Here is a 15,893-nt window from a genome sequence, read left to right as displayed (position 1 = left end):
AAGAGTTGGGAGAATGAGGTTACATAGCCTTACAGCAAAAGAATGAAGGAAAGATATTACAGCAAAAATGTGTGTGTGTGTAGTTCCAGAGAGCAAGCTGAAAGGATCGGTGAAGGATGGGGGTTGCAAGAGGCACATCTCACCAGATCATGAGAGAGGGTGTCTAATAATTACAGATCTCAAATGAAATAGAGAGCTGGTGACTTACTTGTTAATCGAAGCATTTCAATATAGTATGGATCCCCAGCAGGCTGGGAAGGTAGCCAAGTATTTTCGGCATTTAATAAAGTTTGGATGAGATGTTCTTTAGATCCTGTTAATAGAAATTTTGGATCTTGCGGAACATTCACTGCATCAGCGGCTGGCAAGTAGGGGCCACCTGCAGTCCAGCTGTGCCTTCAGATACTAAAACAGGGCAACTCAGGTGCACGTCTGGGGGCTGCTGCTTGATGTATGGTTGGCGGTCCCCAAGCAGTTTCCCTCAATCTTCTTTTGTGGTGAATTTGTGTGTGTCTCTTGCTCAGCACGTAGTAGGCATTTTTATTGCTAGAGAGATTGCTTTTAGGAGCTTTGTGACATTCATGTTAGGTGCTTAGGTCTCTATGCTTTCTTATAGACCCCTGGTTTTGCTCAGTAATCAGAGCGGCTAACTGGGTCACCACACTGCATTCTGAAATGGCAACAAGACACTAAACCTGGCTCAGTAGCATGAACTCAGGTGGGAATGGTAATCACTCTAATGGGTTATATTTTCCAATTTTATCCAATGGCAAACTTCTGGGCCAAGAGATTTTAATGCCTTCCATTAATACTACTGGAAGTGCTGCTACGGGCCCTTTCCTGTTACAGACATTTCCTTTCTACAGTTCCTGCCTCTTCTCGTGTTCTATTACTTATTAAGACTTTCTAGTACCCAGTCTCCCACCTCTGCTTTGTTCCTTTCCTGTACACAGCAGCACCTCTTTCTCTTCCTCAATTCAACTTTTGCTGTTTTCCTACTTTCTCTTTAAAGTGCCTTTCTCACAATTTAGTGCGGTGTTCTCTTGTATGTCCCCTGACCTGTCAGAAGCAGAAATGCTGTAAATTGTTTATACTCACAAGAAAAACACTGTTTCCTCTATATTAAAAACAACTTTCAGCTGGTTGCAAAGGGAACTGATGAGGTTTGCATGCATGTTCATATTCAGTTCCCCTTTGTGGCTAGTTAGTCTTGAAAAACATTGGAACACACAGGTCAGCTTGTGTTGGGGACGGTTGCAGAGGTCCAAATATATGTGGCAACTAGTGCAAGGAATCAGCTAAGTAAGTGAATGTGGGTCTCATGCTCTGATAGTTTCCATTTATGATCCTGCAAATAAAGAAATCTTGAGTAGTGAGTACAAACCAGCATGCTGGTGGTGGTGGTGGTGGGGAGCTACCAAAGGGTGAGCTAGACTAATTGTCATTCCACGTCCTTCTAGGCTTTAGTATTGGAGAGGTCAATGAATTTATCCAGCTTTCAGGATCACACTAGCAGAAACAGACTTTTCTTCTAGTTTTACTAAAAAGCTAGAATCTATTCTGGAAACAGATACTTAAAAAAAAAAGATTTTATTTATTTATTTGAGAGAGAGACAGTGAGAGAGAGCATGAGAGGGGAAAATGTCAGAGGGAGAAGCAGACTCCCCTTGGAGCTGGGAGCCTGATGTGGGACTTGATCCTGGGACTCTGGGATCATGACCTGAGCAGAAGGCAGTTGCTTAACCAACTGAGCCACCCAGGTGCCCAGATTCATGATACTTTTGATGCACTTCGCAATATAAGAAATAATCAAAACAAAACAACAGCTCCAAGACCCAAGTGGGACAGAGTGGGCAGCTTTTCACAAAGCAAACTCAACTTTTCTTTTTGAAATATTGCCCAAGAAGCCATGAACTCCGAGGTACACATACTATATTAATCCCCAAGGAAAGAGCCAATGCAAAGGCACTTCCCGGGAAAGATAAAGAAAATTAGTTAAAACGTTACCACTGCAAGCACATTAAAATATGTGGTAGATTAAAATTCTCCACAGCTCCTCCCATCCAGAGGTGGAGTCTTTTGCCCACCTCTTGAATCTGGGCAGATATGTGACTTGCTCTGACCGATAAAAGGTGGTGGACATTGCAGGACATCTGAGCAAAACCTTCAGAGGCCTTGCAGCTTCCAGTTTTGCCCTCTCGGAAGCCGAGACCATCACATTAGAAATAAACCCAATAAAAAGATCACATGGAAACAGACGCTCAGCCTGCATAACCATCCCAGCTGGGGCTCCAGACACAAGAGTGAGGCCATCTTGGACTACCCAGTCTCAGCTATGCTGCCAGATGACTAAGAAGCTACATAGCTGCACAGATGATCCCAGGTAAGAATGACAGAAGAACTGCCCAGCTGAGCCCAGAACAAATTGCAGAATTGAGAGTTGTCCTAAGCCACCAAGTCTGGGGGTGTCAAGAGATAAATGATGCACATAAAATATAAACAAAAAGTGTGCGTACTATTTCTAAAAAGGCAACAATGAATACATAGTGAGCGATTTCACTAACAAGAGAGACAACGCCTTGAATTCTTTTACTTGAAAGCTGTGTGTGAGAGGAAGAGAGAAAGAGATACCTATTTTCCAAACCACTGCAGGGTGGGGAATGGCAGGGTTATTAAAGATTTTTTCAAAAGATTTATCTATTTATTTATTTATTTGACAGAGATCACAAGTAGGCAGAAAGGCAGGCAGAGAGAGAGGGGGAAGCATGTTCCCTGCTGAGCAGAAAGCCAGATGTGGGGCTCGATCCCAGGACCCTGGGATCATGACCTGAGCCGAAGGCAGAGGCTTTAACCTGCTGAGCCACCCAGGCTCCCCAGGATTATTAAAGATTTAAACCAACCATGTGTTCTCTGAGATAACAACAAGCATATGCTCCCCACTGATGGAAAGAAGGGAATAACGAGGCAACAGGTTAGGGGGTTTCTTAAATGAAAGGATCTTCGGAGTCTGAGGAAGGACTAAAGGGGACACAACAGGGACTATACTGTCTTCATTAGCTGAGATAGGCTTTAAATTACATTTATTAATAGACAAATTTTCACTACAAGCCTTTCAGTATTCTTTGACTTTTGAAACTATGTCCTTAAATTGCTGTGATTAGGAGAAAAGCTAAATAAAACTAGAAGATATGATTACAACTTTCACATACTAAAATGTCAGACTTTTTTTTTTACTGCTCAGGTGATTGTAGTTGTGTTTTACAAAGGCAACTCTTGTGATAATCGCTGGTACAAAACAAAAAAGTCCCCAGAGGACATATCCTGTTAAAGGCAGATGACTGGTACTGGCTTTTCATCTTCAGGATGAAATCGTTAAGGAAATCGGGGTGAAATCGTGAAAGGAATCCTCCCCCACACAATTACTGTTACTCTCTCACGTTTAAAGTGTTTTTCAGCTAGTTAAATAATGACATTTATCATTCTGTTAGAACTTAAACAAACAAACAAACACAACTTTTAAATGGTTTTAAGTTTCTGGCTGGAAAACAGAGCAACGCCGCCGGCAGCTTCTGCTTCAGCCTTTCATTGGGAGAGGTTTACCCAGGGCTGGTAATACACTGCCCTCTGCTGGCCACAGCACGGCCAAAGGAACGGGCTGCAGACTTTGCAGCGAACACCAAACTGCTGCGCTTTTTCTCTTTTCCAATTTTCTCTACCAGCTATTTCCAGAGGTACATCACTCCGTAGGACTTAGGTTTCCTGGCCTCAATGCTTTACTTGTTGTTTATTAAAACAGCATATTTTAGGCTGGTTTTTGATGGAGGACAGGGAAGAAGAGAAAATCTGGTAATATTAGAAGCTATGCCACAGATGGCACTATTTGAGAATGATCTCAACAGCAAGACTTGTTTAGAGTGCCGCCTTCAAGTGACCACTTCAAAACTAATTTATCTGCGTCCATCAGCGCAAGAACTGACTTAGGTGATGATCATCCGTGACTGGTAAAATCAATGGACTGAAAGGGAAACAATACATAGTCTTAAAATAGAACCCTCTGATTACTTACCAGCTACGGATGGAAAAAGGCACCTCTACAATGGGGAGTTGGCAGGAGTTCATAAACTTCCAGACTGAAAACTACAGACAGGTATATAAGTGAGATATGTTTTTGGTCACTGGGGATACTGGGTCACCTTACCCAACACCATCAACCAGACTCTGGTGGCAGCCAAGAATATGGGCTCTGAAGTCACACTGCCTGGGTCCAATTCTAAGCCCTACACTATGGCAGTTCTACTAGCATCGGCAAGTTATTTCTCTTCTGTGGGCCTAAATCTCATCTAGAAACTGGTAGTTAGGATGGCATTTAGCTCAGAGATGGTTTAAAAACCGATCGAATATATATAGGAAGCACTTCAGTAGCTGCCATTTATAAGCTTCCTAATAAACGTGGTTCTCAGGCAAGCTTGTTACTTCAGTACTTGGGGCTCTTAAGAGAAAATCAACCCAGACACTCAGATACAGGCAGTAAGACAGGTACTTAACTGCCCCTCACCTTCCTGTCACATACCTGTTTTGTCCCTTGAATAAGGACAGGAAGTGACATGGAGCAGGGGACTTAACCTCAACACAACAGTATCTAGATATCCAAAAGATGATTGGTAATAAACTGGCCAGGAAACCTTGGTCTTGGGAAGAAAGGGACACTGCGGGTTCCAGGGAACGGATATAGGATGCCTTTTTGGTTCTCCAAATCTCACTGCAGTCTGATGTGCTGTTTCCCAGGGCAGAGGTGTAGGGATGTATCTTGTACCTGGGGCAATATGATGGCCTAAATTATTTTTAGAATTTTATCATCAAAGGTTTCATTTTCAGAAAATTTTCTACTTTTTCCTTTTCAAAGAACCTTTTTTAAAAAGGTTTGAGAGAGAGAGAGAAAAAGAAAGAGAGCAGGGAGAGGGGCAGACGGAGAAGCAGAGCCCTCGCTGAGCAGGGATCCCAATGTGGGGCTCAACCCCAGGACTCCCAAATCATGACCTGAGTCAAAGTCAGATGCTTAACCGACTGAGCCACCCAGGCGCCCTTCAAAGAACCTTTAAAAAAAATGGTAGATTCTGAAGCAGGATATGAATTAAACTTAACTGACTCAAAGATATTGAAATTCAAAATCTGACTGTCCTCAAAAAGATTTTTGCCTCATCTAATCCAATGCTGAAGTTTCTTCCCTTCCCCAAACCTATTTCCCATCTGGTTCCCTCTGCCGCCTCAGAGGGCATTCCAGTTCTTACGGCCACCACCCAGACTGCTGCAGTGTTATTGTGGTATGCGATTCTAGAAGACCACGTCTATCCGGTGCACACAAACCTATATGAAGAGACAAAGCCGAAGGCGAAACATAATGAAACTTTGATTAGTAGGTCCCTCTACGTTTTGTCAGTGGACCTTCCTTATGGAGCTAATCAGTTTTCTGCACGATGATAAACTTTTAAACTCTGGACTATAATTTCTGCTGTTTTAAAAATAGTTCTTGAGGGAGATACTTCCACGATATACTGAGAAATCAGCTCTTCCAACTAGAAGTTCTTGACACCCTGATTAAGGGTGGGACGGCCTGAAGTACAGCTGCTCGAGCAGCAGCAAGGGCCTGCGAGCACCGCCGTGGGGACGGGGCTGTGGCTAGACACCACATCCTGAAGGGAGCAGGGGGCTCAGCGAGCCTTGAACAAACCACAGCTTTGAGTCAAAGGTCTGTGTTTCACTCCTCGAGGTGACCACTGTCTCGGGTGTGCACTGAACTGGATAAAAGGCTTCCACTGCCCCCCCTTTTGGAGAACCACTTATCTTTTGAATGTGCTTTTCTAACACAGACTGTGTGAGGCCTATCTGCTCTGCCTGCACACCAGCCTTCCGATGGCCTGAACTGCAGACTGGTCAGGAAGAGTACTCAAAAAGGCGAACCACAGCTAGTGTGGACACCAGCCTAAAATAATTGTGTAGCTGGAGCAATGAGGTGCAGGTATGAGTGATGTGTCTTAGGTGTCCTTTGCATTCTGGCTCTGATGGAAAGTGATGAGGGACCCTACTCCTGACCCCTATAATCCCTGTGAGTCAGGAGAAGTCTCGTGCATCCTTGCTGTATACAGCTCACCACAGACTGTCAAAATAAATTACCACCTGCCTGCCCTCTGAACCATTCCTACTGAACGACTCCAAATGGGTTCTGGGGCCAGAGTGAAACATTCCCTTGACACACACACACACACACACACACACGCACGCGCATATCTCGAAAGCAGGAAACAACACAAGGCAGGGCTTGTATTCTGGGGGAACTACTCTAACACCTTGAGAAGTAAATCATAAGGGTCCGAGCAGAACACCCAGGGGATCAGTACTTGGCAGATGATGTAGGAGAGAATTAGAAGTGTTGGACAAGGGCATTTGCACTTGGATAACAGAAGCGGAACCTTGCAGAGGGTGTGGATGGGAAAGATGAATGAAAAACCAAAGAGAAAGACCAGTGGCCTGAGTGAGAAAAGTCCAAGGGGCCACGTGTACACAGCACTTGTAATCCTTGAAATTTCCACCCGACAAGTTGTATTTTGGCTAATTTTGTATGCTCTGACATTTATGCTTTTCGACCAGCTGTAGTAGTTCTTAGAAAAACATAAATTAGAAAATTCCTTATATTTCAGTTAAGGAATTCAAAAATTGCCTCAATCAAAAAGAATTTATACTGCTATCAATGAGATAGAACTTAGCTTAAAGTTCAAAGCTTTCAACGATTAGAAAATCGGACTTGATTTCTCCCATGGTCAATTCTGCTACCTTAGAGCATAGGATGGGAAGCCCTGTTTGAACAAAGTAAAAAGTATTCAAAACTTGACCCCAGTTTACTTACCGTAAGTACTACTGAGTACAACTAACTGACCCCTGAGAAAGGCCAGTAATTTCTGCTTTCAACGGCAGAGGAAGAGATTGAAAAAAAAATAAATACACATGCTTTCAAGTTCATTTACTTGTTGTGTTGCCTTGGGCACACAATTTAACCTCTTTGAAACTCAATTTCTTTCCATGTGAAATGGAACCTCTACCACCCATTGTTCGAGTTCTTACATGTAAAATGCTCTGCCCAGTCCCTACCTAGCACAGAATTATAGCTTAGCATGTGTTCCCTTTCCTTCTAGCTCCTTTGGCCTTCCAGAACAACTATGATTCACTGTTTTCTCCTCTTTCTAATTTGTAGAGCATCTTAAGTCTCTATCACACATCACACTATTTTTTAAAAAAGATTTTATTTATTTATCTGACAGAGAGAGAGATCACAGGTAGGCAGAGAGGCAGGCGGGGGGAAGGAAGCAGGCTCCCTGAGGAGCAGAAAGCCCGATGCAGGGCTTGATCTCAAGATCCTGGGATCATAACCTGAGCCGAAGGCAGAGGCTTAACCCAATGAGCCACCCAGGTGCCCCCACACATCACATTATTAATCTGAATTCTTGGCTTGCTTGTGGAATCACTCCTGAATTTCTGGAAACCCTATGTTAGCCTATGGCTAATACACTTCTGTGACTTCCACACAGCACTAGAAACATACTAGGAACTTCAATAAATACTCATTAAATGAATTGCACTGGGGCGCCGGGTGGCTCAGTGGGTTAAAGCCTCTGCCTTTGGCTCAGGTCATGGTTCTGGGGTCCTGGGATTGAGCCCTGCGTTGGGCTTTCTACTCAGCAGGGAGCCTGCTTGCCTTCCTCTCTCTCTGCCTGCCTCTCTGCCTACTTGTGATCTCTGTCTGTCAAATAAATAAATAAAATCTTTAAAAAAAATAAATGAACTGCACTGTTTAATACAGAGCACTAAAAATCAAGAGACAGGAAGAAATGACATAATGTACACCAATCCAGGCATTCTTGCTCGATAAATGATCAGCTGCCTGACAGTCATTTTAAGAAGTACTTTTGACTCTTCCCTAGTCCAATGGTTGACTGACATCTTGTGGTAGCCAGCTTCCAAGATGGCTCCCAATGATCACTGTCTCCTGCTATCTACCTCTTCATATTGAATCACTGCTGGCTCTGTGTGACCAAGAAAATACTGCAGAAGTGACAGTGCTGACTTCAGAGGCTAGATTAAACAACAAAAAAAAGATACTGCACCTATGGTCTTGTTTTGAGTCACTTGCTGTGTCTATGTGTGTGTGTATGTAAGCCACTCATCATGTTGTGAGGACAGATGGCTACATGATCTTAGGCAATTCATGTGACCTTTCTGAGGTTGTTTTCCTCATCTTTAAATTGAATATATTTTGTACTATTTATTTCACAGTGTATTGTGAAGATAAAATAAGACAAAACACAGACCAGGATGCCTGGCACATAATAAGCTTTCATTAAGTGTGGCTACTACTGGTGGTGGTGGGAGAAGCTACAGGAATTGACTGGATGTAGATGTGAAGGAAAAAGAGGAACCAGGATAATTCCTAGGTTTTTGACTTGAATAACGAGAAAGTGATGCTGTCATTTACTAAGTCTGGAGACAATGGAGGAAAGGTAGGGGATGGCAAGAGCCATCTGTCTCTCTCTTTTTTTCACTAAAGGGGCTTAAGCCTCAAAGTGGTAATATTAAAATGATCTCTCAATCACTTATAAACAGCATTCCACTTCCATTCTTCTCTAAATTAGTTCAAACGGGTTTTTGTTCTAAGTAATTCCTTCCTGGGACATGAGAAATTGATGAAGTAAAAATAATAGGAATTCCAGAGAGGCCAAATTACTGGGCAGTCCATGGCCATACAACCCTGGACGAGTCACTGTCCTTAATGAAATAATAGCAAGCATGACAAAGATGAACAGCAGCAGAACAAAATCCATTTAAGTAGTTCTCACTTTTGTTTTACAGAGAACAATTATGCAAACAGTAGGGAAGACTTAAGCAATCAACACGAAAAAAGATACACATTGGGGGTTATGAGAAATGGCAAGGTCCTTCTATTAATTTTAAATGCAGATTCACTGATAACTGAAGTGCTCAAGTTTGATGAAATTAGATTTCTATTCCCATTCTCTGACTCCCTCCGGGTGGTTTCACTACACAAGGGAGGGTAGTGTGTGACGCAAGTCTGGCTCCTCAGCTGTACCCTGAGCTTTCAGTTAGTTACTAGTTCGTAGGCTCATTACATGATACTATATATAAAACTGGATTCTTTATAGCATGATGTAACTATTCATTATATCCGAGGAGTATTTGGTCTTCAGATTTTGGCACTTTCTGGGATTCCCCAAAGCCTTTATGAAATGCTCCAACCCATGGACACTAATCTGAATCTGAATGGGGGCTCACAGGGCAGTTGGAAGTAGAATGGGTTAGTTCACTTGGTAACCTAGTTGGGACCCAAACTCGAGTGCAGTCTGTATTTACTTACAGTGTGCTACGCTGGGTCTCACTTCTTGCCTTTTCAAAAAAAAAAAAAAAAAAGACTATTTTTGTGGAGGAGGGGGCAAGCACTAGTGGGTGGGAGGGGCAGAGGAAGCAGACTCCCCACTAAGCAGGAAGCCTGATGTGGGACTCGACCCCAGGACCCTGAAATCATGACCTGAACGGAAGGCAGACATTGAACCGACTGAGCCACCCCCAGATCAGGTGCCCTGGATCTCACTCACTTCTTTATCCTTAAAATGAAGGGTTTGTATCCATAGATGATCATGAAGTTCTATTCCAGCTCTGTGATATCTGATTTCAGTAAGCCGCTACTGGTAAGAAAACTTTGGGTTTGTTTCCTCTTATTCTTGATAAAGATGAACTGCAAATGAACTATCCACAAGCGATTTTACAGACAAGTTTATACTAATATTTTCTTGGCTGAGTATGAAGTGGTTCCCTCTACCACTGTGATGTATGAAACTAGCTATGGGGACTAAACCTTTGAACTTAACTTCAGCCAAGCATGTTAATATAAAGCTCCTTGAGGTAGAGCTGGTTCATAAAATAATCATAAGGAAGTACAATATATATATTGTCCACCAACTTCCTCCCACCACAGAAATAGAGAAATGAGGGTTTTTTTTGAGAGGTAGTTGCTACATTTACCATAACTATTCAATTTCTTCAATACTGTTTAATTTCCTTTTTCCCCTCACTGTAGTTGGTGTCATGCAAGAATCTGGTCGCACTGACTAGAACTGAAAGATACTGGATGGTCGGAGAATTTTAAGTCTGAAATTTTGCATCCCTGTCCTGAACAGAGCCTTGATTGGCATAAACTACTTGTGCAGGTAAGACTGATCACTTACTTGTAGCTTAAAAGTTAACTCTGTAAAAACTCTAACAGGACTAAAATGTTTAAATTTTGATAACTGATCATTAGAGTCTTTCTCCCTCCTTTTTGTTTGGAAATATCTGCTAGTGTGAAATAGCAAAGCGAGGTGACAGTAATAGGCAGCGGCAGATGCTGTCTGAGGTGGGCTAGTTTGAAACAAGGGGAATACGATCTGTGAATACAGAAGCACTATTACCTTTTCAGATTTTAGTATATAACGCATTATCTACACAAGGCAGGGACAGTGTTTTTCTTTACTATAACCATAAAAGGAAGTTCCATTTCTTTCTTGCCTTTAAAAAAAAAGATTTTATTTATTTATTTGACCGAGAAGAGAGAGAGAGAGAGAACACACACGGGGCCAGAGGCAGAGGGAGAAGCAGGCTCCCCACTGAGCAAGGAGCCGGATGCACAGCTCAATCCGTAGGATCATGACCTGAGCTGAAGGCAGACACTTAACTGACTGAGCCACCAGGCACCCTGGAAGCTCCATTTGTTATAAAAAGATCTACTTGGATTGAATCAATTGTTCTTAGGAAATAAACTAGCTTATTTCACTCTCTATCTGACTGGTTTTAAATCAGTATGGATCAGGCTTTATATATTTACAACTGACAGTTGCACTAATTGCAACCAGATTCCAATCTGCTGGGCTGTACTGCATTCAGATACATACTCCCTCTGAAGCATCTGGACTGTTTTCTAAATAAAAATTGCAAAGAAATAAAATGATAGAAACTGGCAGACATTAGTAAAGGGTCTCTATACTGGAAGCTAGAGGCACTGTACAGACCCTCACGCTTTCAAAGTCCTTGTGTGGGGATTGCTTGGTTTAAAAAATTACTTAAGGGGCACCTGGGTGGCTCAGTGGGTTAAAGCCTCTGCCTTTGGCTCAGGTCATGATCTGAGGGTCCTGGGATGGAGCCCTGCATCAGGCTCCCTGCTTAGCAGGGAGCCTGCTTCCCTTCCTTTCTCTCTGCCTGCCTCTCTGCCTACTTGTGATCTCTGTCTGTCAAATAAATAAATAAAATATTTCAAAGAATAAAAAACAAAAAAATAAATTACTTAAAAATTCTAACAGCATATTTGGGGAAAAACCCTCCCTATTTCTGTAATCCATGATGCAAAACTTAAAACTGTGACTCTGAAGAGGGGCAGAGTGAAAGAGCTCAGAGGGGCTGGGGACATATATGAAGGTAGATCCAATGCAACATTTTTGTTTTTATCAAAAGACCGAATGTGATTTAAAAAAAGGTTTAAAGAATCTCCACTCTAAATTTTTATGAAAGAGAATGTGGTACCTAGAAAGCTATCGTGATAAACACAGAGAAATGTGGCACATTCTGAATAAAGCTCATGATTCTTACTTGACCTGAATCCAATAACTTGTAATTCCCACCTGAAAGAAATAAGGAATGAACAAAATAATGAAAGAGAGTTTGTATGTGATTCTTTAACATTTCCTGTGTACCATCATATGCAAGAAAGATAAAAGAAAAAGATTTAAAAATAAGACATGGGGCACCTGGCTAACTAAGTCGGAAGAGCACGTGATGCCTGATCTCGGGATCCTAGGTTCGAGCCTCGTGTTGGGTGTAGATTACTACAAAAAAAAAAAAAACTTAAAAACAAAAAAAAAACATAAAAAAACAAAAACCATGCCTGTATTTATGCTGTGATTAAAATGTCTTCTAAAAAAATCATATTCTCTGAAAAAACAAGGTATTAAAATTATACACAAAGACACATGAGGGCACTCTAACCAACAAGCATAGCAACTACAGTTTTGACACAGAATTTAAAGTAAACTTTTTTTAAAAACTTAAGTATGGTAGTTTAACATTAAATATTTACAATAGAAAATTTCTGATGTCTTGGTAAAGACCTTGGGATTTTGATGTCTATCCTTGGTCACTATACTTGTCTTCTGTTTGATTCAGGATCTTGTCTGAGTATTTGTGTAGAATTAAGTTTACTTCTGAAATCAAAATGACACTATTCTAAGGGTATTAGATTACAGAGGGTGCTTTAGCCTTAACCTGGAGAGAAGCCATTTTGAAAAGCATTTATTAAGGTGGTAATTAAAAGTCTTAAGTAGTAGGGTGGCCACAAAATACTTTTTGTAACACTTTCCTTTGGCCAGTATGTATTGCTTGCATGTGCTTTAAAATATTTCAATTACCTTTCTAGGAAAAAAAAAATCAAAGAATGATAAATCTCAGGCTTTTTTTTTTTTTTTTAAAGATTTTATTTATTTATTTGACAGAGCGAGATCACAAGCAGGCAGAGAGGCAGGCAGAGAGAGAGGAGGAAGCAGGCTCCCTGCTGAGCAGAAAGCCCGATGTGGGCCTCGATCCCAGGACCCTGAGATCATGACCTGAGCCGAAGGCAGCGGCTTAACCCACTGAGCCACCCAGGCGCCCAAATCTCAGGCTTTTAACTATTTGTATCAAATTTCATTTTTTAGACAAAGGTACTGTCCACCATCAAGTCTTACTTGTAGTTCCACTGGACAACCGTGATTAGAAAAGGTGAGAAAGCATCTATATCCTCTCTTTCCACCCAATACATTTACATTACTATTTTATTTCATCCAATGCTTTTAAAAAACTATTCAGTTTAAATACCATCTATAATTTTAACATTAAATATCTGCCATTCTCTTCTAGCTCCTGAGACAAAATTCCAAGAAAATCTGATATAAATGAGCAACAATTCAACATGTATTCAGCCATCCAGGATCTCTTCCCTGGCTTTGCCGATCATTTACACCTTCCTCTGCATCATTGGTCTCTTTGGAAATTCTCTCTCTCAATGGCTATTTTTAACAAAGATAGGCAAGAAAACATCAACGCACATCTACCTAGCACATCTTGTGACTGCAAACTTACTTGTGTGCAGTGCTATGCCTTTCATGGGTATCTATTTCCTAAAAGGTTCTCAATGGGAGTATCGATCTGCACAATGCACAGTGGTCAATTTTTTGGGAACTCTATCCATGCATGTAAGTATGTTCGTTAGCCTCTTAATTTTAAGTTGGATTGCCATAAGCCGCTATGCTACCTTAATGAAAAAGGACTCAGTACAAGAGACCACTTCATGCTATGAGAAAGTATTTTATGGCCATTTACTGAAAAAATTTCGCCAGCCCAACTTTGCTAGAAAACTGTGTGTTTACATATGGGGAGTTGTACTAGGCATAATTATGCCAGTTATCATATACTACTCAGTTGTAGAGGCTACAGAAGGAGAGGAGAATGTGTGCTATAACCGGCAGACGGAACTAGGAGCCATGATCTCGCAGACCGCGGGCCTCATTGGAACCACATTTATGGGATTTTCCTTTTTAGTCGTACTAACATCATATTACTCTTTTGTCAGCCATCTGAGAAAAATAAGGACCTGTACATCCATTATGGAGAAAGATCTGACTTACAGTTCTGTGAAAAGGCACCTTTTGGTCATCCAGATTCTACTAATAGTTTGCTTCCTTCCATACAGCATTTTTAAACCCATTTTTTATGTTCTACACCAAAATGAGAACTGTCAGCGACTGAATTATTTAATTGAAATTAAAAATGTCCTCACCTGTCTTGCATCAGCTAGAAGTAGCACAGACCCCATTATATTTCTTTTTTTAGATAAAACGTTCAAAAAGACACTATATAATCTCTTTACAAAATCGGAATCCCCACATATACAAGCCTATAGTTGACTTCTGAACAGAAAACACCACCAAACAGAAAAGTGTTTATATGGCTACTAGGGATATTGAACTACATGATCAACAGGTCACAGCTTGCTTGAAAGCAGGCAGTAGGAAAACCTCTTCGGTTTTAGAAATAATCATAAAATTCATTTTACAGCTCTACTAATACTGCAAGTTGAGATGGCAGAGCCTCTCAGAGGCAAAAGTCAAACATATTAAAAGGATCTCACTGCATATGAAAGCAAAAGACCATCTTCTCTTTAAACGCAACTGTGTATGCTTTTCTTTAAAACACAACAGGTCATGACTGCAGGATAAAGCAGCAAATGGTTTTCTGCTTTCTAGTAGTTGCAGTGTAAGGGCTCATCTATGGCTAGTGTTTTTAGGTAACTTTAAAAATGAGTAAAAGAAAACAAGTGAATCAGAAATTATGTCGCTCAAGTCCTATCCAGATGTATGAATAGCAGAGTGTAAAAATCCAAGGTTTTATAAAGGCATTATCTTGTATCATCTGCTTATGTTACTGTGAGAAGCAATATTCATTGATTCCCATATTTATTAAGCCAGTGTTTTTATAAATATATTTGAATATTTGGATTAAGTTTGGTCAAAATAAAGAGCGAATATGACGTCATTACATGCCTATCTTCATCACATCTTGTAAATTTCCCTCTGTATTCAATATAAATAATGTAATTAATGACAAATGGTATCTGGCATGCATATATGTCCAATTAATTTTTGTGCAAATAAATGAATGAATAGTAAGGGCAGTATAATAGTATTGTTGTTGAGAGATTGGTCTCGAGTTAGATTCCCTGGGTTCGATCCTAGCTGAAGCTCTTATTTAGCCAGAGAATTCTCAGTAAACTACTTAACCTCTTAAAGTGTTAATTTCATCATTTGCAGAATGGAAAAAAACTATGTAATTCATAGGTACTATTATTAAATCATATGATGTTACTATTCTGAGTAGCTGTCATTCACTAAGCTTTTGCTATGTGCCAGACACTCTGCTTATATGCTTTGCATGTATTTTAATCATCACCACCACAAAAGATGGCAATTTGCTGATGAAAAACCTGAAGTGCATAGATAAGTCACCTCAATTTTCTCCAGTACCTAAATAAATATTTAAACAGTAAGCATTTCTCAGTCATTTCTTTCTTTCATGTAGTCTCGTCAGCAAGATAAACGATGGGGACTATACTCTGTGCTATACACAGTCTAATTAAAAAAACATTTTTTCATGTGTTTTATTTTCCCAAAAAGATCATAAGCGCCCTCTGAGCTGTACTCTGCTTTCAATTTCTACACCCACGGTACTTGCATTATCTGCTCAGATAAGAGCCAGACAAAAACAGTTAAATGAAACTGAAGTTGAATAAATGTTAATGGTAACCTCTTACTTCCTCAGAGACTGCTCAGACTCATTTATTCACTTCGTGGTCATTTCTTCGGTGCTCAGAAAGAAGTGTAAAATAAGTTCACATAGCACTTCCAAGCCTTTAATCTCATAGCATGTTTTGTTCCTGAATTAAAAATGTAGAAACAATACACTTGTACAGATTCCCCAAGAGCCATGTGTTCAATGTCACCAGAGGTTTTTCTAACACATCTGCATAATTTTCATTAAAAAAGAATAGAAGACAAACAGGAAATATCCCCCCCCTTTTAGTGCAATGCTTAACTAAGAGAAGAAAATGTTCGGAAAAACAGCCGAAGAAAATTCATGTTGGCTTCAAATGTTTACAGGGTACATCTATTCTTTTATAGCAGTGATCTGATCTCTGGCAGATTAATTTGCGGACACAAAGGCAGACCTGGGAACTCTAGGTTGATTCCCTAAGTGCTGGCTGTAAACAGAGG

The 15,893-nt window shown here is 40.7% G+C and overlaps 2 protein-coding genes across 14 annotated transcripts in view; one reads left to right on the top strand and one right to left on the bottom strand.

Annotated features, from left to right (window-relative positions):
- The window catches only part of CASK (calcium/calmodulin dependent serine protein kinase), a 350,383-nt gene that overhangs the window by 154,924 nt on the left and 179,566 nt on the right, over positions 1-15,893 (bottom strand). The gene's annotated exons all lie outside the window — the stretch shown is intronic.
- GPR82 (G protein-coupled receptor 82) lies at positions 12,787-14,286 on the top strand. The gene is made up of 2 exons (XM_044235621.1): positions 12,787-12,846; positions 12,985-14,286. Exon 2 carries the CDS (start codon positions 13,020-13,022, stop codon positions 14,028-14,030), a length of 1,011 nt encoding a protein of 336 aa, XP_044091556.1. The 5' UTR covers positions 12,787-12,846; positions 12,985-13,019; the 3' UTR covers positions 14,031-14,286.

Source organism: Neovison vison, chromosome X, assembly GCF_020171115.1.
Source record: "Neovison vison isolate M4711 chromosome X, ASM_NN_V1, whole genome shotgun sequence".
Taxonomy (NCBI): Eukaryota; Metazoa; Chordata; class Mammalia; order Carnivora; family Mustelidae; genus Neogale; species Neogale vison.
The sequence above is the reverse complement of the archived record's forward strand: the minus strand, read 5'-3'. Positions and strand labels throughout refer to the sequence as shown.